We start from the raw sequence: 22,342 nt of genomic DNA on the forward strand, positions 1-22,342 counted from the left end.
GGTATCTTTGCGGAGGTGTTGCCGTGTGGAAAGCCAAAAACAAAAAGAAGAAAACTTTGCCACAACTCGTGTAGAAACCGCTGAAAATTAAGTTTGCGGCTAAATTGTCCTTGAACCAAATATCAGGAAGACAGAAAAGACGTAAGCCGCTTTCATTTCCAACCCCTTTATTTTTGCTTTGTCCCATCCCATGCCTCCTTGTGGTAGCATTTAACTTGATTATTTTACAAATAATTGAAAAGTTTCTTTCTCTTTTTTGCTTGTTATTGGCTACGCCATTGCGAAAATTGCAGAAATCATGACATGACTATACACATGTAACCAATAGACTCTAGTATATCTTGTATACGTTTCCTCGTCCGCTCTTAGCCTACAACACTCTGACTGACGTTGCCGTTTCCGGTCCTTGATTCGCATGCCTAACATCGTTGGCAATCTATAGCCCAAGTTAGAGCCCCATCGCGTCGTTGACGTCGTCACTGCCAACGCGCGCGCTTTTCAGTGACGACAACACCCACGAGATATGCCAGGACAGAGACAACGGGAAAGGAGCTGTATAGAAAACAAACATATGCATGTACCTTCTCTGGTACCGTGCAAAAACACCATTCAAAATTATACTTTCTCGCTGACGTGAATGCCCACGTCAAGTTAAAGAAGTTTGTTTCGTCTACACAGCAAAAAAAATATAATAATAACACTAAAGTCTACTCTAAAAATCCATATGCCTACTACTAACTCTACTAACACCCATATAGATACTCCAGATAATACTATATTAGGCTCATCCTTCATATCTTGTTTAACCTATTTCACGAGCCCTTCCCAACATTTTTTACCATTTGAAGGTCAATTTTATGTCACAAAATAGAAGAAAAACGCGTAGCCCCAACTCTATCAACTAACATAGTATAGTAGCCTAGTAACCGACAACAAACATTCCAACCAAGTCGACCTAACCCAACGTGAAAAGTGCAAAAATCGTGTTTTATGCTACGAACTAGGCACTACTATGCGACGCTAACAGATACAGATACAAATATGTGGAAGACTATAAATATATATTTGAGCCCGAGCATGTAACTATTAATAGAGTCGTTCGAACTGAACTTGTGAACTTAACTGGCTCAATGCTGGTTGCCAGGCAGTCGAAAATTAACAGTCACTATATCACCCAGTGGCCCAGTGCCAATCGCGAATTAGTCGTCGGGCAAAGCTCGAGGCGAGCGAGCGTATTGAAAATGCAGACCCGTCCAAGTAGTGAACCACAACGTGGCAAAGTGTTAGATAGTTCTGATGCGGAGCTAAAGCAAAAGGAGCCATTGAAATGTTCCAGTGCCACACTGCAAAAGAAGAAGGTGGTGGCGGCGGCTGATGAAATGCCTCCGGCTCCGCCTTCAACTCCAGCGGCTGCCACTTTGGTGCCCTTAAATGTGCCGATTATTCAATTGACGCCAGCCATGGAGAATTGTGCAGGGAAACCTGTGACTGTCTTACCTTCTACTACTCCCCCTCCACCTCCACCTTTAACCCAATCTTCTGCAAAGGAAACAAATTTATCGGATAATAACAACAACAACAATAACAATAAGGATAACAATAACAAGGAAAACTTACCAAGCAGAACTTTAAGCAAGTCGAACATTGCACCCCTGGGTGCACCCACAAACTATGTGGCCCGACGTACTTGGATAACAACAGACCGGATGAACGAATTGAGGCGCAAGGCCCAAGAGGCGGCCAAACAGAATAAAATTTTCACAATACGTGGTTGCTTTAATTCCGTGCGAAATGCCCTTTTGGCTCGAGGATGGGTTGAGAAACTTGATGTCCATCGTAAAGTTGTGCCCGCTGGCCAAATGACCTATGAAGATCTCACACAGCGGCTACCCAAACGCAAAGCAGGCGAAACTCGTCGTCAATATATATTGAAATGTGAGAGGAATATTATGTCCCGCTTTCTGGAGCATATGCCAGTAGATTTCCTTTGGACGAATCGCAAGGAGAAATGTGATTACATCGATCAGGCTAAGAACCCAGGCATGACCATCAACAAATTTCATCGTGCTCCGTTCACTTCCAAAGAAGGTCTATGCAATCAATTGAGAGATTTCCATTGGTTCTATGAGGACGGCACAGCGGAAATGTATTTCCCTCGTTGCTATAATGTTTGGAGTCCCGAAGAGTTGGGCGAATTTATTGATAATTTTAAGTTAACCGCTTGTGTGGCCTATTTAAGGGCCATGCTCTGCAAATTTCATAAACAGGGCAGCGAAGCCGTTTTCTCGTCGAGCGGCAAAATTCCATACTCCTCCATTGATTTTGCCTACAAGCGACTCGTTGAATATATTGACAGCTGTCAGCATAATGATATCGACTACGAAGATCCACCAAAGATATGGGAACACGATTGGGATGCTTTTCTCTATCAGCATCATCAATTGGTCAACGAAGATGGACGCATTCAACACGATGGCCAGCGTTTGGAGAACATGATAAAGACCTGCCTCTTGCTAATAGATAAAATGAAAATTCATTGGCCCCAATACAGTTTGGATGGCTATCAGAATTTGTGGATTGTTAAGCCGGCAAACAAATGTCGTGGTCGTGGCATACTTCTAATGGATAATTTGAAGAAAATTTTGGGTGTAGTAAATCCATCGATAGCATCGAAAAGTCGTTATGTTGTCCAGAAGTACATTGGTAAGTTCAAATGAGAAAAAAAAGAAAATCAAACTAGACAAACTTCAATGAAAGACAAAATTCGTAAAGGTTCTTTGACAAAGGCTTGTAACTTGACTTATCACTAGATATACAATGACTTATAATTGGTAGGAATTTATGCTATTTGGCAAATCGTAATCAAGCTAGATGCCTGTTTATTTTGTTAAACTCAGTTGTTGCTGAGTGCAACTGCTGCCATAAAATGGCAATTCACCCATTTAGTTAAAGCTTAGCTATGCTTTATGTGTATTACTTATGCTTATGGTGGTGCAGTCTCAAGTTTCTGGGCATAAACGATACAAACAAACAAACATATCAAGAACTAGGTCGCAAATCAGGCCGCCTCCACTGTTCCAGTTGATATTTTGTATTTTTTTTTTTTTTCCTTCTTACATATGATGCCAACTCTAGTAGCCCATTTTAGAAGCTCAAAACGTCAGTTGTGGTGTCTGCACGCCACGCATATATCCATTCAAGGAAACACACATATGTACATATATTCAATATGTTTATGCATATGTACTTTACATATAACATACTTTCTTATCCGCAGACATATGTATGTACATACATATGTATATGCAATAGTTGGCCTAAAAACGCAATCGCTGCTATTTTGCTGGCTGGCTGGCTGGCAGCATTTATAATTTGTTTTACGGTTATTACTTGGTATGTCAGTTCAGTCAGTGCAACAAGTTGGCCAATTGATTTTCAATCTTACCTCAAATGTTTACAATAACCATTTGTTGTGGCCTTAATAAGTATTCACATGCTATCTGGCCGAAAAGTGGTGTCTCTTAAGCTTGATTATTATATAAGTTAGGCTAAAGTTAATCAGCCTTTGAATAAATGGACCTCACATAAACAAAAAAAAAAAACCTTTTCTACTCAATTCGATCATAAAGTTCGTTATATTTTTAACAGACAAACTCTCCTTTGAAAATTATTTATAGTTTATAGTACAAAGCAAACTGCAAGAAAGAATTGAAAAGGATAATTGGGCGATGCGCAGGAAAGTAGGCAATATTGTTGGAAGTTTTTAAATTACTCGAAATGCCATCCCTTTATCTTTAAAATTTAAGATATTCATTGGAATGTCATTTTCAAATAGTAATTCGGACTAATGTTGATGGAACTAATTTACTTACCAAAATTAGCATTTAGCATTTTTTACATTTACTTAACGGCGTAAAAAGAAATTTTTTTTCTTTTCAATTTTTAGTTTTTGCCAAATTTACAGCTGGTTAATAATTTTACCTTATAAGGTTTCCGTAGCTTACAATTATTTATGAAAAGCAAACCATGGTTATTGCACAGTGTGACAAAATTATGAACATTAAGCAAACAAACTGTATCGTCGAAATTGTCAGGACATTCCTAGATATACTTACGAGAAGTTGATGCTTTGATTGATTTTTTGTAACATCTTGAAAATGGCTGATCCAATTTTTATCATTGGTTTGGATAGGGGAAACCTAATACAACCAGTCAAAGTGCTTATTTTTCCCATACTAAAACGGAACTCCTGCGTCTAGAAGATTTTTTGGGGCTGCTGGATCTGAAACAATCTTATTCTAGTATCTGATATTTTAATTAATTGATATCTTATGTTAGGAACTGTCACAAGTATTAGATTTGTTTGCTTAAACTTATTTTTATTGTGTTTTTTAGAAGAGGCTAAGGATAAATAAGACATTTTTGACCTTGAACCTTAAATGTTGCAGATAAAAAGGAAAATATATACATATATGTTATTCATATATGTAGATTACTTACAAACCACAAAGTCTTCTTAAAAAGTGACAATTACAATCACACCGACTACGGACCAATCAAAATCTCAACATTCTTTCAGAAGCAGTTTGAGTTAGATCCTAATCCATTTAGGTTATTCTACGATAAGGGCTTAATAGAAAATAGGAAGCCAGAATGAAATTAGGACCCTTACAAGATCCTTCGAAAAATTTCACTGTAAAGTCAAAAATAATGAAAGATATAAATATATTGTTTTGGTAAAAATTTGCAGAAAGACCGCTCATATTATTTCAAACCAAATTCGATATACGCCAATGGTTTCTCATAACGAATACACAGGTAAAATAACTGCATAATATCAATTGCTTTCCTTTTCTTACCTGAACCATGACACTTTTCCTCAGCCATTGGTCGTTTGGTTCTATCGCGAGAGCTACTTGCGTTTCAGTTCACAGGAATACAGTCTGAGCAATCATCACGAGTCTGTGCACCTCACCAACTATGCCATACAAAAGAAATACACGAATGGGAAACGAGATAAACGATTGCCCAGTGAGAATATGTGGGATTGCTACTCATTCCAGGCATATCTACGGCAAATAGGCAAATACAATATGTGGCTAGAAAGGATATTTCCGGGAATGCGCAAGGCCATAGTTGGTTGTATGTTAGCATCGCAGGAGAATATGGACCGAAGGCCAAACACCTTTGAGTTATTTGGCGCCGACTTTATGATATGTGAGAATTTTTATCCCTGGTTAATTGAGATCAATTCCAGTCCAGATTTAGGAGCCACAACCAGCGTGACGGCACGTATGTGCCCGCAGTGTTTGGAGGACGTGGTAAAGGGTAAGGGAGATTGAGTTTACAACAAAACGCAAGAGATTGACAATTACTTTTCTATTTTCTAGTGGTTATAGATCGACGTACGGATCCCAAATCGGAAATGGGCAACTTTGAGTTAGCTTATCGTCAGGTGGTGCCTCCCACTCCCGCCTACATGGGCCTGAATTTGTTCGTCAAGGGCAAGCAAATGTTGCATAAGGTCAATCATGGTCATAACCACTATTATTATCAGCAGCAGCGCAGAGAACGGAGTCTGGCCACCAGTAGTGTCTTCCGCCAACGTTCTGCCATTTTACCCTCAACAACAATATCCCGAATTCACCGAGCCATGCCCACTTTCAATGCAACTGAGTATATGGAGAAATATATGGTGGAACCATTGAATAGCAGTCGCAGTAGTCTTAGTAATCAACAATCATCTTTGGTGAGCTCAATGAAACCGCCATCTGCAGTTGTAGCACCTCCTCCTCCAGGGTATCCTTATATATTGAAACAAGCTGGACGTTCCATTACCCAGTTGTTAAGTGCCTCACATAAACGAATTCCACCCTCTGGCGGGGAGTTATCATCATCAGCGGCTTCAAACACGGCTTTGCCTCCCAAACGCCAACGAAGTTGTGGTCCTCGACTGAGTAGCTCCTCCATTAGTCAGCAAGCGGAACATACGGAGAAGAAATTTAAAATTCTAATCAAAAACTACAGCTCCAGTGGCAATGAGAACACATTGGAGAAACCAGAGACCTTAAGTGCCCCGGCTACAGCCCCCGTCATCAGTGAACGCAAGTGGCGTAGTTTACGAAACGTTTCCGTTACCACCAGCACCACCAATGGCTCCTGTACAGCCACATCCTCTGGCAAACAAAAAAATATCGCCACTCCGACACTTAATCCACGCCGTTTTATCCGCACCAAATCAGAGATCGAGAGCACAGCCAGCATACATGCGATCGGTAAAACATTTGGTCGCAAATCCAACGGACCACGTTTGCCCATCAGCATATCCGTTCAAGCTCTACATCGAGGTGAACCCATTGTAAGTGCCTTAAAGCAGGTCACCAGCGAACTGCAATTGACTCAGGCTCAAGTCATGAGTCCTCGCACTGCCTTAGCCAATAAGTTGACAAATTCCTTGCTAACGGTGCCAGCGCCAACACCAACAGCACTGCCTCTAGGATCACCGTCATCCATGTGATTAGCTTAGATACTTGAATAACACTGCCCCAAAAAAGTGTGAAGGAGAGAGTATATCATTGGAAATAGAATGAAGGTAGATGACTAGATGCTAAACGTGATCATTGTTTAAAAGTCGAACCCCCTGACCCTACTTTGATTTCACTCCACAGATTTGGTCTTAGAGATTATGTCCAAAATTTTGGTAGTTGTTGATTCATTAATTCTAGTTAATTGATTAAATCTTATTCAAATTATTTTTACTTTGGATCCCCTAATAAGGCACACCAGGAGCACACTCATCGTAAATGCCGCCCAGTTTGCTTTTACTAGCAAATTTACATCTCTTGGCCAAGTGCCGCCTTTCTCTAGAATCCGAAACTAATCCATATATACTGAGTATCTCAATCTACTTATCTGAATAGAAACCTTTCAGAACAGAACATAAATCAATATAAGAATTAAACTAATTGTAAGACTCAAATTTGAAGAGCGATTCAAAAACTTTAAAAACTCTTTATGCTTTAGTCTATTTTTAGCATTTAACCTTATAAAATTTCACAATTACAGTTTTTAAAATTTTGTAAATAGTTTTTGAAGTACTTGAAATTACCATGCTATTTTGTTATTTGATTGAGGCTAACTACCAATTACTTAATGTACTTAACAATTATATCCAAGGCACTCCAAAGAAATAATTTTAATATAATTTTTTGCTTCAAATTACATTAGAAGTTAATTTTTAATGATATACTTAATCTCTGTAAAAATGATCCAGATTTATAAATAATATCTTTTAGCTAGCATATCACATATATACATAGTTATTGAATAAGCTTAAATTGAATTGTTGTATTAAATTATTTATCCTTACAATTCCCATTTTTATGATCAGTTTATATGAAAAGTGGGAAAACATTTTAGATATATATTTTTGTTGTTAACTATTGATTGTTACTATCGAATTTATTCAATATTTGTATGAGCAATCAGACGATATTGATTTTGCTGTTCAATAAATTGAAATCTATTATAAACCGGAAATCTATTAGATATGGGTCCGTTGGAAATTTATGGATGATTAAATGTAATTGATACAATCGTCGCCAAATGTGATTTTACTTCAAACACGGGGCATTTTAACTGTCTGTGGGTTGGTCAGCCAATGAAAACTCTAACCATTCCATCTTTATCTGGCCCTTTTACTTAGGGGCCGTATATTGTAGGGCCAGATTTTCACGTGTAGTTGAGTTTAGGATAGTCCTTGGTCCCACATTATGGATGGAAGTCTGTGTTGAGGGTGAGCTCGAACCGGCTTTCGAAGCATTAGAGCTTTTCGATGTTTTCTTTTTAAAAATAAAAGCCATTAGTACCTATTTTTGCTAGACATAATTAATTGATTCTTACTTTTTTCTTGCTCTTTCCGTTAGACGCATTTAAAGATTTTGGTTTCTTAACTTCCTCCTCTTTTTCGGCCTTAACCCCGTGTTTGCGATTTGTTGACGATTTCACATTGTTTAGAATTTTTTGTAAGAAACGCGTCCTGGTACTGGTCCTTATCTTGGGTAGAGTCTCAAAAAGAGTCATCTGTTTGCCGTTCAATTCCAATGGCTGCTTCGCATCGCCACCCTTGTTGATGTTGTAGTTTACCTCGAAGGCTTTCTCAAAGAGTCCTGTGCCAGCCGCGGCATTTTTGGGCCGATCCACGACAACACGAATGACATCTTTCAGAACCATGGGACAAATTCTGGATGTAACCTCAGTGGATGGTGATAGATCTGGTGTCGAGTTAATCTCTATCAATATGGGATTGTAGTGCTCATCCAGCATAAAGTCACATCCGTATAATTCGAATGCGTTTTGCACCAAATCAGTTTCATCCAAACTCGCCATCACCACGGCCACTAAATTCTGTTTGAAACCACTGTAGATCTTTGACCATGTGTCGTCTGGTGCGTTCACATGACGTAGATGGCACTTAAATTGATCCAATGACCACATGTTGTGCTTGGGTAATCGAGAGTCACGATTCAATTTGTTCTTGTAACGCTTCTGCACTGAATTGTTGGTCAAGTGTATGGATTCCCTCAGATCGTCCATTGTGAACTCCTGCGAGCTGAACCGGAGATAGCAATCACGATACGTCCAAATAGTCACCTGGGATTCGCCAATGGTTATCAGCATATACTGACGAATATCGAATTTAGTGCGATGGACGAGAAGTGGACGTTCTATAGGAAGGGATAAATGGAGGGATAGAAAGTTTAGGGAAAAGAATTCAAAGATCTCTCACTCACCTATGTACTTTTGAACAATATATTTCTTATTTTGATTGTTCGACGTCCATGCCAGAATGTCATCCAGGGAGCTTCGTATGACGATTCCAATGCCACGCGACTGATAGCCTGGTTTTAATATCCACAAATTTCTACACCCATCCCAGCGGAAATCTGCGCGTAGTGTCTCAATCTGATCGATATATTGAGCTGCCAAACGAACGTATTCTGTCATAACCTTCTCGGTGACCTTGAATTTGGCATTATTCTTTAGAATATCTGATGACTGTACCATAAATGTTTGATTCTCCACTATTTCGGCAGGTGTGGGAGGCTTAATCCTGGCATCATCCAGAGAATAGTGCTCGGCCTGGCGAATCATTTTCTTAACCTTGGTCAGAGCAAAGTCCAAGGTGGTGCTTTGAACTGTACCGTTTTCTGGATCAATCATTTCGGATATACGACGCTCCCTAATATAGCGCAATAGGGAACGAGCCTGAGTGTGTTGATAGTCTTCAATAAAGGCCACACGCTCCTCCACACTGTTTCCGCCCAAGCGATAGAAACGCGGATAACTCATGCCGCAGACGCCATCCTCGCGAAACCAGCGTTCCTGCTCGGCACACCCGACCAGCCCCACTTTGGTCGAGAAATCCAGAAATTGACTGCGTCTAACGCGATTTCGGAACGGCAGAACCTCGGCACAGAGATCCTTTTGACCCTTACCCTGCCAAATGAAGAAGGCCGGAAAGTGATTGATCATCTTGGAGATGATCACTGCTTCATAGTCATTGCCACGACGCGCATGCTCCAGCAATGAGTCCTCCGACATAGTCTGTAGCTTGGCATGACGCGTCGGCGGCAGCTTTTCCAACCAGCCGCGCCGCATCAGAGCCCGCCTGACCGTATGATAGTTACCATAGACAGTGAATATCCGTCTATTGCGATAGGCATCGATTACACGTGTCCTGTATAAATTTCTCAGCTGTCGCTTATTTGCTTCCGGTGGTAACGTGGAGCTCCGTTGACTTTGTGCCGAGCCGCTGGATTTGGCACGGGTCAAGAGATTATTGATGCTATCAGAGTAACGGTGTGGGCTCATAACCCCATGTGAGGAATATGCACTGGGCCCACTACTTCCTCCCATTCCAGATGTCGCGGAGTTGTTGAAGTTGTAACTGGTCAGCGGCTTTGGCACCGAACACTGCTTACATAGGTGTACCAATTCCGCATCCAGATTATGGATTAGCGATTGTATTTTCGAGACAGGATTGTAATAACGGTTGCGGTTCATCCCGAACCCACTCGTCGATGCCTGACTCATGTCTTCTTAGCGATGGCTAAAAACCGTTGTATTTGATTGTGGTTCAATCCAGATTGGCCTCCCCTTGTCCCTGTCTCCTACCGTGTCGTCTACAGTGTTCGTTGCAAACGCAGCTGGTCGATGCACAGTTAACGTAAAATTTTGAAGCAGTTGCCAAACAATTTCCAACAGTATCGCATTTACAAACGAAAAATCTCGACTGACTTAAAAAACATTTCCTGCATATGAACAATAAAATTTAAGACTAAATATAATAGATAGGCGTACTTGAGACAAAACGATTACTAGACGAAGTTTGTATTAAGATTAATGTATAATAAATCAACGTAAACATTGAAATCAAAGCATGCTTAATTCATTTTATATAACCCATTTTAATTTTATTCCAGCTAAAGTCTTACCATTAAGCTTTCTCTCTTATATTAAGATATAAAACTCTGAACCCTGTGGATCACTCTAAGATACCTCTAATTGTGTTCTTGGGAATGACAGAATGTGTCTAGGTCTATTGAGTATACATATGTACATACATATGTACATAACACGATCAGAGTGATATTTTATGGAAACAAAGTTAACTAACAAGCTTTATCCTGATGTACTGGGCCCCTACGACATCAGGATGAAGCTTGTTAGGCGCATGCCCCAGCAAGGACTTATTGTTAGACCTAAAATCTTAAACTTTTTTTGGTTCATGCATTCTAATTTGAAAAATTTGTCCATTTATTTGGGGAATTCAATTAGAAATGTATTAAAATATCAAAACTATCAAAAATGGGCCCAGCCCTGGTGGGTATAGACAAATGGAATTAAATATTTTTACTTCCTAAAGAATCAAATAGAAATGGAAAACTCTGAACAGATTACAAAGAGTAGAAGGTTGTAATCAGAGAGCAGAGGATCATAAATGGTTCATGCAAGAAGTTAGTAGAACAACAATTGAAAAATAAAGGCATAAGGGAATGTCTAAAATGTCTATAGTTTAACCTAACCCTAGGTTAATCTATTTTACTGTTAAAAAGCTTATGCATAATGATAACACCAAACTACCAAGTCTACCAATTATATTACGAAATCAAATTGACATTGCGAGATCAGCCTAAACAAGGAAGAGCTTAAACTGCATTTAAGTAGACACAGTTCTTATCTGGTGCGACTTATACAAGATAAGTACAAACTTTTAAAACTTTTATTAAATCCGAAATTTTGTCCGCAGTCTTTTAGAAGTACAATGTCAAATTTTTCCTAGAGAAAATTTAATAGGTAGCGTCAGAAGTGTCTGAAGATGATTAGACTGAAGATTAAACTGCTCATTTCGGTCTGCTATTGTCGAAAAAAAACTTTAAGAAATTCAACCGATTCGTCTAAAACTCAAAAATATTGTTCACAACACCTATGGCCCGGCTAGAATCACATTATTTATATTATTTTAATCAATTCGTATTTTTTTAAGTTAATAACCGAAAAAACATAAATCTCGAATTTCCTAACATAACTAAGCGATAGACTGATACATTTTTGTTTGTTTTAGGTTTCACAATTCTTCGAGAGTCAAATTGAGGGTAATTTTTAAATGGATTACAATTTATAAAAATTGTTTTTTCCCTTTTTGAAACTGAAAGAAAAGGCTGGAAAATTTTTATTATTAATTTTTTAAAGCTAAAAAAATTCCTGACAATACCCTACACTTTTCGATCTTAAGACCCGAGAATACCCTTCAGATAACCATATCTCAACTAAAAGTTTATCAAATTCGATTTTGAGTGTAAATCAATTCAGTTAAAAAAATTAACAAAACAGCTTGTTTTTTGTAATAAATTTTAATTTATAGTTTTATTTTTTTCTTTTTCATTTGTGGTTGTGGTTTTCATTTTTTGCTTTTCTACTTTTTTTTTTTTTTTTTCAAATATATATGGTACATAGAAAAAAAACTCCTAAACGGAATTTTTACCTTTTTACTAAATTTTCAGTATTTTATTCCACTTTCATTTTATCATTTTGTATGTATTTTTTGTTTCGTTTTTTTTTTTTTTTTTTTTTTTTTTTTTTTTGGTTTTTGTCTCTCATTTCTGTTCACAATATTATATAAATATATTTACATATGTTGCATATTAAGAAAATTTCTTTGTATATATTTATATGTATTTAGTTTTAGGTTTAGTTTAGTTAAGTTGGTATAAGAATTCAATCAATCAACAAAAGTTAACAATTAAACCAATTACTTTGTGGCTCCAATAATTAACTTAACTTGTCTGCTTGCATTAAGTAATTAGTATATAGTGTTTTTTGTTTTGTTTAGTAAATTTAGGTTACACATCATAAATTGTTTAATGCTACAGTTGTTACATACATAAATAGATTTGTATATATTTCCTTTTTTTTTTTTGCTTTGTTTAAATGTTTTTGTTTTTTTTTTTTTTTTTTTTGTAATTTCGCTAATACAGTTGAAATAATTTCATTAAGTATTTTGTTTGTTAGTATTGGTAGTATTTTGCATAAATTAATTTCATTAATGTTTTTGTTTTTATTCAACTTAGAGACAAGCATTAGTTCCAATTTTGGTTATATTCATTTTCCGTTTTTGTTCAAAACTTAAAAAATAAAGGAGAAAAAGGATCCAGCAAATAACTGATATATGATTATAGACAGGCAGTTTGTGTGCTATAAGTACATATATGTATAGATAGATAGATAGACAAATAGATAGATATAGATAAACATATGTATATATCAAATGAATAAATGACAAAGAACAAAAAATTCTTAATGCAAAACTAAAAAGGAAAGTATTATAGAATGGATTAATTCATTTTATTAGGTGGCCTTTTGTGAAACGAATTAACTAAAACAAATTATAATTTATACAATTTTTGTTGTTTTGAAAAACAATGGATATGCTTAAATTGTGTTTACTTTTCTTTTTGTTTGTGAATATTTCATATTTAGTTGGTTTTTTTGCTTTTTTTTTTTTTTTTTGTTTGGTGGTTTGTTAAATTTAATTTCAATGCCAATTACAATATATAGTTTATAAATAAATTCTTTTAGCTTGCCTAAAGTTTTCTTGGTTTATGATTAAAAGCAAAGGCTAAGTAGAGTTTAGTTTTGGCCTTTAAAGCTTTTACTGGTTGCTGGATTCATACAATATATATATATATATTTTGTTTTTCTTTTATTTTCCTCCAATCCCTATTTTCTTTCTCCACCCTTCTAACTTAACCTCTTTCATCTTTCTTTTTTTGTATATGTATGTAATGTAAATAGTTTGTTTTTTAAATGGGCGCTTGCGACTTCGTCTTTCTCGTCATCATACATTCAATCATTCACTTCTTTAATACTTTCTTGTTAGTTACACGTATGCTTGATAATGTTAATTATGTATATAAGTGTATACATATATATTCATATGTATATGTATAAGTGAGCTGTATATTAAACTAGGCGTATATATATTTATAATGATTTTCGTATATGTATGCCTGATTGTTGTGCATGTTGGTTGTTCATTTTATAAACTCAATTGGAACGCCTTCTGACTTTTACAATAACCAAACATTTCAAAAAATAAAAATAAAAATTTAACAAAAAAAGGTAAAACATAAAGTCATAATGTCAATATGTAAAGCGTATGTTAAGACATCTATATAAAAAAATAAAATTAAAAAAGTTAACTGTACAAAATGCCATAAAAATTATATAACAAACAAGTTTGGTTACGAATTTGGTTCAAAGCACGCATTTTCTCTATCCATCTGTATTTGTCCGTCAATCCGTTCGTCCAACTGCTGGGTAAAACAAAATACAAAAATACTGTTAGTCTATTGCAAGCCCAATTACACTTGAGTTTCGAAACTAGTTCAACTAGATTTCTCTGTAGGCAATTCAAAGCAGATCGTTTAGGACAATAAAGAAGCAATTAATGTCGAAATTCGAGTCTGATGTCCTCCAATTACGATGGGATTTGGTATAACCCTTTGCAAAATTCAAGTTTCATTACCGTAACTTGTTCTACTAAACTAATACTAGCGTTTTGTACCAATCATTCCTATATGATATATCGATAATCAAACTATTTTGATCAAACTTGGCAACATCATTTGAAATTAAATCAGACAAATGACAACCAAATGCAATAAAAAGAAATCAAATTTGTTTGCACTAAAATTCTTGGTCTACTACCAATCACTATATATGATATAGTAAAAATGCCAATAGGAGCAAAAGTGAACAATAAAATTATAGATCGTATATTCAATCTGAATAATTATAATCATGCTGTAAGCTTTTGTATAAATATCTTTAATTTTCAGTGTTTTGTATAAAAAAAAAAATGGAAAAAATTGGTTTATACCTAAAACCTAACATCGATGGACAATTTTTAGTATAGAGCCTTCAGTTAAATATTGCACTAAACGAACTAAATGTCCTGACGTACAGAGAATTAGTTCATCAAATCGAACTAGAAACACCAACTCTAAATTACACTAATTATGTATGTCACTTTGTTAAAACAAAAAAAAAATGTACAATCAAAATAATTATGGATTAGCTTCTAAAACTTGTACAGGGCGCCCATGCAAACTACGTATGTATGTCCTATTTGGAGTATATATATGTCTATATATATATATATGTATGTATGTGCTATGTCTTGTATACATTGTCTTGTTATGGATTATATGACTATGCGTGTATTATATATATATATATATAATATTTATATATATAAAGATTAGACGTGCATCATGCTGGGGGGAGAGTCTCTTGCGTTGCGTCTTTCTTGTTAGAATTTTGTGGCTCAGTTGTTGCTGATTCAACTTTTTGTTTTTTGTTTTTCTTTTCTTTTGTTTTGTCTGTAGGAAAAAATTTGCCCCTGGTCTTTTGTAGGTTTCTTTCTGCTCTTCTAGAATTCATCTTCATCATCTGGATCATCATCTTTACTCATCCACCAATGTTGTGGGCGGACTATAACTGCATCAGGATGCACTGCGCTGTTCATTCTCGGGCCTCCGATCTGTGGCAATTTGTAGCAAATTATTGAACTCTGTGTCCAGTATTTGGCGAGCCTGCAAAAGAGATTTCAAAGTGTCATTTCTAGTTGACATTTAGTCGAATTCATTTTACAAACTCACCTGAGCATTTTGCGTGGGAATTTGCAGGGCCAAGCCCATGGCATTTGCATCGAAACTCTCATCCAGAGCCATCAGGCCGCCATGCACACCCGATTCGAGCAAGTTGTTGGCATATTCCTGCATTGATAAATACAATTAAGTTTTTAAATTAAGAAATAAAGTTTCTGTTTACCTTAAGTCCTATGCTCCCCACCCAGCGTATCACACGCTCATTACTCCACACAAGGACATCACACAAGCCATTTTCGCTCATCTTTCGTCTGTGCTCCAGTTCAGTCCGATCGTAGTTTAAGCGTTTTAGCATTGATATGCCATACTGCAAACTGGTACGATGAAAACTATCGACCATCTTGAGTTGACCGCGCAAATCCTTCTTGGTCAAATGATCTAACATGCGAGCATCGACCAAACACTCCATAAACGTTGTGCGGTATTGCGGTAAGCCCAAACCGGGCAGCCAATAGTTACCTATCCATTCGTGATTCATGTCGCCTAAGAAATAACCAATTATTAATCTGTTTGCTTTGTCAAATAAAATTCCCTGAGCTTACCAAATGCCAAAGTGGTTCGTGACGTTTGCGGGGCTGAGGGAGAGGTCAATGAAACCATTTCTTGTATGGCCAGGCGCAATTTGAGCCTGTGTAAAGGATTACTAATGCCTGGAGAAACAATTTGTTTTATTATAAAATATTACTGCTCAAAATTCAGAGACTTACCTATTTCTCTCTGGATTTCAGTATCGCTTAATGCACTCATTATGGCCCCGGATTTAACATTTGCCCTACATGCAGCGACATACCAGGCAGGCATGCCCACCCAAAGTTCCAGCCAGGCAACAATGGTGGGTCCGTTCCACAAGGCAAATGGTGTGCCGGCCTTCATGGCTTCTCCCAGCAAATCATTACGATAGTCATGTTCTCTAAAATAATATAAGTAAAAGCGTTTAAATTTGGCAAAACCATTTCAAATATCCATTTCCAACTCACTTCTTCTGCCTGCCATAGTCGACGCTGCTGATCTTAGAACCCTGAGCACTGGCAATTCTTGGCATCATGCCGCCCGTCATGCTCGTGGCATCGTATTGAGAATCCACTTCACTTAGACCAATCGAAAGATTGCCAATGGACATCATACTTGGAGAGCCATCGGGTAATGTATCCTTAACCCCCTTGACCTTCTCTTTTTTACTAAAGAATCGACCCAAAGAAGACTTAATGCCCTTTTTCTTTTGGACTGCCGCAGCGGCTGCATCTCGCGAGACACCCGAGGTGGGTGTTTGCAGCATGGACATTGAACCCATAGTATTATAATGCCGCAGTGACTCCTGACTGCCGTAGCGTGAGCTAAGTGGTGACAAGCCGTAATTGTGACTGCTTAGAGGCATATGGGAACCAGTATGATTCGGGGCAACAGGATTATTTGGAGCTAATCCTATGGAACGACGTCGCAGCTCTTCTTGACTGTGGGCCAATGCCTGAGCCACACGCTCCAGGCGCATAGACCGAGCAGTTAGAGGAGAGGCAGCTCCTCCCGAACTAGAATCACCGGTTGTAGACATGCCGCCATGCAATTCCTCACGTGAGGCGTCACTGGATAGCACTGGCAAGTTGAGCTGAAAATGTTAGATTTATTAGATGCCATTCTAAGAAGTTAGAACTGAATAAACTTACCGTATGATACTTTTGCATGAAATCCCTTTGCGGACTATTTGGAGTACTCCTCCCGCTCATGGGCGGACTTTGTCTGTCCATAGAGCGGCCTCGTGCCAAGAGATTTACATGCTCCAAGCTGCCCACTCGCGATTCTAGCTCCTCGGCCCTCGCCTCAGTCGATTGCTTCTCCTCTTGTATTAAGCGTATCTCGTTGTTAATGGCATCCAGTTGCTCCTGCAACATCATGGCCAATGTCTGGGCGTCTGTATGCCCCGAAGGCGACATCATATCTGCTGTGGCTGCCGCATATAGAACATCACTATCATCGCAATCCACGCCAGCAGCAGCACTTGCCGCCACCAGCTCATATGCCTGTTGCTGAGCATGCGCCGCCTGCTGCAATTTCTCCCATTCCTGCTCAGTGATTGAGCGGGCCAGAGCATTCTCCTCTGACATTCTCGATTGTTTGCTTGGTCTACGCAGAGAGTGTGTCTCAAAGCTAGCATGCGAGGCACTCCTCGTAAAAGCTACACCACTAGGATCAACGCTGCTCGGCGAGAGACTTCGTGTCAGGGCTTCTGTCTGCTGGATATTATAAGCAATCTCTTGCTGCAACAGCTGCCGCTTGAAATTCTCAATCTCCAATCGGGTCTTGGACAATTCCTTCATAATTTCACTCTTCTCATGATGCAGCTCTTCAGCCACCTTGCGAGCCTTCTCCAATTCGTGCGTGAGAGCATTCTTCTCATCAAGGGCGTGCATACGCTCCTTTAGATGGACCTGCAGACGCTCATTGGACTCGGAAAGCAATTTATCCACAGTCGAGGATAGGCGAATGTTATGCTCCTCATTCATTTTAAGACGTTGATTTAGTCTAACAACTTCAGCGGTCTTTTCATCCAGATTGTTCTCCAATCCTCGTATGCGATCCTCAGCTGACCCATGTCTTTCCTGAGCCTTTGTTTTTGCGTTTATTTTTATTTTCCGAGAGAGAGAGAATGAAAAATGGTTTTTTGAAAAAATTCGTGAACTTCTTACACATGCAAAAAGTTAGTAATGAAAGCTCGACACCAAAAAATTAAAAAAAAAATTACTAAAAAGTGGGTGATGGAAAAAGTTTTGATTCTTGATGGAGTGGATTAGTTTGTGAAGTGCAATAGAGATAGAGACATTTCTTGTTCTTGTGCTTGGTCTTGGGTGTTTACTTGTTGTTGTTGTGTTGTAGAAATAAAGGGGGAAAATTAATTAAAAAATTTATACAAGTAGTAATAGTAATATATATAATATATGGAACCTGGCGAGGCGCGCATATTTTTTAGTTGGATTTCGAGTGCATACCTTATTTCCTACCTTAGTCAATGCCTCCATACGCGCCTTCAATTGCTCTTCCATATCCGGCTGGAGTTTGGCATGTTGGGCCAATTTCTGTTCGGAGAGTTCCAATTTCTCTTCAATTGCGCTGATTTTCTCTTCATGCAGCTGATTTTTGTTTTCGGTTTTGGTTTTGGGTGGTTTGAGCAACGGAGTTTTTTTTTGTTTTTGTTTTTATGGGGCATTCGTTTATAGTTAAGATTATTTTGCGAGGGGAAATGGAATTATTAGTCACGTTTTGGTTGAGGGGGAAACTTAATTAATGAGCAATATGTGTGGTATATATAAGGCAATGAGCAAATTTTTCATATTTAGACTTTAATCACTTCTGTTATCTACAAATATTTGTAGTATTTATTTTTAGCATTAAACAAAATTAAAAATTTAATTATATGTAATCCCATGTACGTAAAGTAATTATTTTATTTCTAAATTTCTTTACGCAGTTTTCGATACTTTTTATTATCCGACTTTAAACTGTTTCCAATGAATTTGTAAAATTAAAAAAAACAATGGAAATGTTATACCCCATGAAAATAGGTATGAATGGGTTGACGAAAAGTTTAAAAAAAAATCGTCTTTAAGCAAAGTTATCTAAATTCGAGATCTGAATCTTTTTGATGTGAAATTTGAATGTAAGAAAATCGAACCAGATGGCAATGGCTAATAGTAAATGTCTTAAAAAGTTTTATATGTAAAAAATAAACTTCAGAAATGATTTAAAAAAGTAAAAGTAATATTACCTTTAATATTGAAGTAAATATAAAGAATCTTTTTAAAATTCATGCATCTTTTTTGATGTATGAAAATGACTGAAACCCATTTTGCTCATGTCTTTATATAACCATTTAAGCCACAGCCCAAATTAATCATGGTGAAACTCACCTTAAGTTGAGCCTCTTTATGCCTCAACTCTTGTTCAAGTTTCTCATTAAGATCATGCAATGACGTGGATTCACGCTGAGCATTTAGATATCTCTTCTCCAGTGTGGCAATGCGTTCCTCCTGAAGAGAGACAGAGAGAAAGCGGGCAAATTAAAATGTCACTAAATTAAAAAAACAGAAGAGTTGCTCTCACCTGATCTTCCTTTTGAGCCACATTCTCACGTAGATCACGTTGCAATTTTGAGCATTGATCCTGGGCCTTGCAATGATCTTTCTGGACACGCGACATATTCTCTTCCAGTTCATTGATTTTGTTATTTAAATCGGAGACACGACGCTGCCATTGAGAAAGTTCCGATGTCTGCAATTGGGAAAGAGAAGAAGGGAATGGTTTTAGGAAACACATGGTAAACAGATGTTGTAGCTCGCCTCCGCTCCCGTCTTACCTGCTTCTCAATGATTGTTTGCAGTTCATGTGTTTTGGCCGCATAATCATTTAGCTCATTGGCATCGCCATTGACGCCTGCAGCTCCCCCGGTCATCTAGAATTACAGAATTTAGGTTGATTACGCTTGATTGAATTCCATCGTAAGGTATTCAATAAAATTGTACACACCTTTTCTTTAAGCCCATTCTCATTGCCCACTCCACCTGGGCCAGAACCCGCGCCACTCCCTGTTCCAGTTCCACTTCCACCGACATCACCACGCTGCAGTGCACCGGTCTTATATTGCGTTAGTTCGTCTTTGGTGCTGGTCAACTCCTCCTCCAACACATTATTCTTCTCAATGGACAAACGCAAACGTTCACGCACTTTCTCATCCAATGCCTTGTGATGCTCAAACAGAGATTTTAGGGCCTTAAGCACTTCCACCTCACTGGAGACGCCACTTTGAGCTGCAGCTTGTCTTTTCACTACTGTCATGCGCAGGGAGCGCTCATGTCGGGATACCAAGCATTCCAGATGCTCTAGGAGAAGCTAAAACAATTGCAAAATAAATGCATCACAGATTCATTAGTTACAATTTATACAGCTTTTGTTTCATTTTTTTTGGTCTTAAAAGTATTCTATGATACTTTGCGATGTCTATTTTTAAGATTAGAATGTTTTACTAGTGTAAAATTGTAAAGATCAAGACATCTCTAAGCAATAAAACTGTCCCATATCCTTCTCTTATATGCGAGGGAATCACACTCGTGTAGCTCTACTTGTACGATAGTTAAAATCGGGACTTTCCCTCTTTCTTACTCTGGTATTATTGCGCTCTGCTTTCAACTCGCCAATTTCCTCATCGCGTTCCAATAGAGTTTCGCGGGCCTGAGTTAACTCCTTTGTCAAAGTGGCAAATTCCTAAAGAGGAAAAAACAAGAGAATGTAAATTTTACATAGTTTAGAAATTAAATCCCATTTCCATTTATAAACTTTGTTTATCTTCAATTTCCTTACCTGTGGAAGATTGGCATTGATCTGCCTTTGCAAACTGTCCCGCTCCTTTTCCACATCATGCAATTTGACCTCTGTCTCTCCAAGACGTTCTTGCGCCTCGCGCAGGCTATCCATAAGCTTGTCCCGCTCATCGAGCATAGAGACCATAAGCTGCTCAAAATTGGCATCTTCGCCGCTGAACTGGGAGGAACGCTGCGATATGCTATCTTCCGAAATAGTGGGCATTACGTCGCACATCATGTTCCACATTATTTAGTTGGGGCCGCCAGAGCACGCCTCAACAATACACACAGGCATGCACCACTGCGAAAGTGAGAGCAAAACAAACATGATAAAGACAAATGAATACGGTATTCCAAACTAGTAAACACCGTTATTCCTATGAGTTTTTTAAAATTTACATTTTAACTAATTTTTAATAAATAGTTACCGAAAATACTACTGAAATTTCAGGACTTCCTTCTAAACTTGAATTATAGTTTAAAAAAAGAAGTGGCTTTAAAATTCAGTCGTCAGATTAGTTTTTATTATTAGCCAATTGAAATAAAGACATATAAGAGGTTAAAGGTAAACCGTTAAATGAGCCTCTCTATGTCCTACACTTATCATTAAACAATGTTCATTCTTTCTTTGACACTGGTTATCGGGGTTAATATTTTAAGATATTTATTGCAAAGGGTCACCGCTTTTTTCTTGATTTCGGCAGGTTAAAGTTCAATGAACATTTGTAGACCTACTAAACTCTCCATTCATGTTTTTTGGGCAAATGATCTGCTTTCACGCACAAACACACACACACACACTTAGGTTAACAAACACAAAAAAAGGTAATAAATATGTTAGTCCCACACTTGAATTAACTGTTGATGCCCACATCATAGGGGGTTAAGCAGCATTTGGGGGCCGGCCCACTCATGGGTTAAGCAATACATTCGGGGAAACATGTCTAATGAGACATTTTATCATAGGCGCCGCATTGATAACAAGTTTTTTACACACACAAACATGCTCACAAAAATTCACTAATACACAGGCACATGCTCAGCATACACACACACACACATACGCACGCACGCACACACATACACACATGTTCAGCATATTTTTTCTCTTTCGCATAACTCTGACATATTTGCAATGCTTACTCAATTTTGCAACAACTATTTAATTAATTGCACTTAAATACACACAATCTGGCCAACAGATGCTCGTTTATAGTCTTTTCTGGCCATTTCAAGTCTTAAATTTTTTTTTGGGGAACGGCTTTTATGCGAAAAAAAATACCGAGAAAAAACTCTACCTCCTTCGCCCCCCTCACCAACACTGCGGCTGAATGGACTTAAAAAACGTACCCCGATCGGCGGCAGGGCAGCAGCTACAGAAGCAGCGGCAACAACACAACTTTTGTCGCTGTCCAGTCTTTGCATATGTGTTAATTATAATTAAATATTTGCCAAATTATGGCAGCAAAATTAACGTCCCAATAATTTTTTTTACTTTACTCGCAAATGATTCTGTTAATTTTATAGTGCTTGAAAACGTTCCTGTTAATTTAACAGTTATGATAACAGTGTTTGAAAGTGTGCCAAACCAACCATTCGAAATAAAATGGAACGTTGACATGGGAAACTCCATTGAATATTTTGAAAATTATTGCATTGAACCTTTCTGACAATCCGTTAACAATTTTTTTTTTATTAAATTTGTCCTGGTTGTCAGGGGAGTTTCAATACGTCGGAAGCTGGTCGTAAAACTCCCGAGTA

General features: G+C 37.8%; 3 protein-coding genes across 5 annotated transcripts; 1 reads left to right on the forward strand and 2 right to left on the reverse strand.

The window, feature by feature from the left end:
* The first annotated feature begins 1,241 nt into the window (after window positions 1-1,241).
* TTLL3A (Tubulin tyrosine ligase-like 3A) lies at window positions 1,242-6,633 on the forward strand. The gene is made up of 4 exons (XM_068284891.1): window positions 1,242-2,703; window positions 4,751-4,818; window positions 4,884-5,328; window positions 5,391-6,633. The coding sequence occupies exons 1-4, from the start codon at window positions 1,242-1,244 to the stop codon at window positions 6,515-6,517; spliced, it is 3,102 nt and encodes a 1,033-aa protein (XP_068140992.1). The 3' UTR covers window positions 6,518-6,633.
* A 793-nt stretch (window positions 6,634-7,426) lies between these two features.
* TTLL3B (Tubulin tyrosine ligase-like 3B) lies at window positions 7,427-10,349 on the reverse strand. Its single transcript, XM_068284890.1, has 3 exons — window positions 8,793-10,349; window positions 7,903-8,726; window positions 7,427-7,841 (listed from the first exon to the last, which is right to left on the reverse strand). The coding sequence occupies exons 1-3, from the start codon at window positions 10,093-10,095 to the stop codon at window positions 7,698-7,700; spliced, it is 2,271 nt and encodes a 756-aa protein (XP_068140991.1). The 5' UTR covers window positions 10,096-10,349; the 3' UTR covers window positions 7,427-7,697.
* A 2,543-nt stretch (window positions 10,350-12,892) lies between these two features.
* On the reverse strand, window positions 12,893-22,088 carry Liprin-alpha (PTPRF interacting protein alpha). 3 transcript variants are annotated; one of them, XM_068284464.1, is made up of 15 exons: window positions 21,932-22,088; window positions 20,580-20,882; window positions 20,382-20,483; window positions 19,749-20,111; window positions 19,579-19,674; window positions 19,326-19,493; window positions 19,133-19,252; window positions 18,227-18,355; window positions 16,895-17,833; window positions 16,211-16,836; window positions 15,941-16,143; window positions 15,776-15,883; window positions 15,397-15,716; window positions 15,225-15,341; window positions 12,893-15,158 (listed from the first exon to the last, which is right to left on the reverse strand). In XM_068284464.1, the coding sequence occupies exons 2-15, from the start codon at window positions 20,826-20,828 to the stop codon at window positions 15,069-15,071; spliced, it is 3,630 nt and encodes a 1,209-aa protein (XP_068140565.1). In that variant the 5' UTR covers window positions 20,829-20,882; window positions 21,932-22,088; the 3' UTR covers window positions 12,893-15,068. The 3 variants fall into 3 exon arrangements, with proteins under 3 accessions (XP_068140565.1, XP_068140564.1, XP_068140566.1); XM_068284463.1 differs by having other exon boundaries at window positions 18,215-18,355; XM_068284465.1 differs by lacking the exon at window positions 18,227-18,355.
* Window positions 22,089-22,342: the final 254 nt, after the last annotated feature.

This window comes from Drosophila tropicalis, unplaced genomic scaffold, assembly GCF_018151085.1.
Source record: "Drosophila tropicalis isolate 14030-0801.00 unplaced genomic scaffold, ASM1815108v1 contig_393, whole genome shotgun sequence".
Taxonomy (NCBI): Eukaryota; Metazoa; Arthropoda; class Insecta; order Diptera; family Drosophilidae; genus Drosophila; species Drosophila tropicalis.

Bases quoted from the DNA above. Each gene is read 5' to 3' on its own strand.
- TTLL3B (XM_068284890.1), bottom strand. From the start codon at position 10,095: ATGAGTCAGGCATCGACGAGTGGGTTCGGGATGAACCGCAACCGTTAT. The intron at 8,727-8,792 runs GTGAGTGAGAGA...CCCTTCCTATAG, and splicing joins TATTGTTCAAAAGTACATAG to AACGTCCACTTCTCGTCCAT. The intron at 7,842-7,902 runs GTAAGAATCAAT...ATTTTTAAAAAG, and splicing joins ACGGAAAGAGCAAGAAAAAA to AAAACATCGAAAAGCTCTAA.
- TTLL3A (XM_068284891.1), top strand. From the start codon at position 1,242: ATGCAGACCCGTCCAAGTAGTGAACCACAACGTGGCAAAGTGTTAGAT. The intron at 2,704-4,750 runs GTAAGTTCAAAT...AAAAATTTGCAG, and splicing joins TGTTGTCCAGAAGTACATTG to AAAGACCGCTCATATTATTT. The intron at 4,819-4,883 runs GTAAAATAACTG...ACTTTTCCTCAG, and splicing joins TTCTCATAACGAATACACAG to CCATTGGTCGTTTGGTTCTA.
- Liprin-alpha (XM_068284463.1), bottom strand. From the start codon at position 20,828: ATGTGGAACATGATGTGCGACGTAATGCCCACTATTTCGGAAGATAGC. The intron at 15,884-15,940 runs GTAAGTCTCTGA...TTGTTTCTCCAG, and splicing joins TGAAATCCAGAGAGAAATAG to GCATTAGTAATCCTTTACAC. The intron at 15,342-15,396 runs GTAAACAGAAAC...TTATCAATGCAG, and splicing joins TGGGGAGCATAGGACTTAAG to GAATATGCCAACAACTTGCT.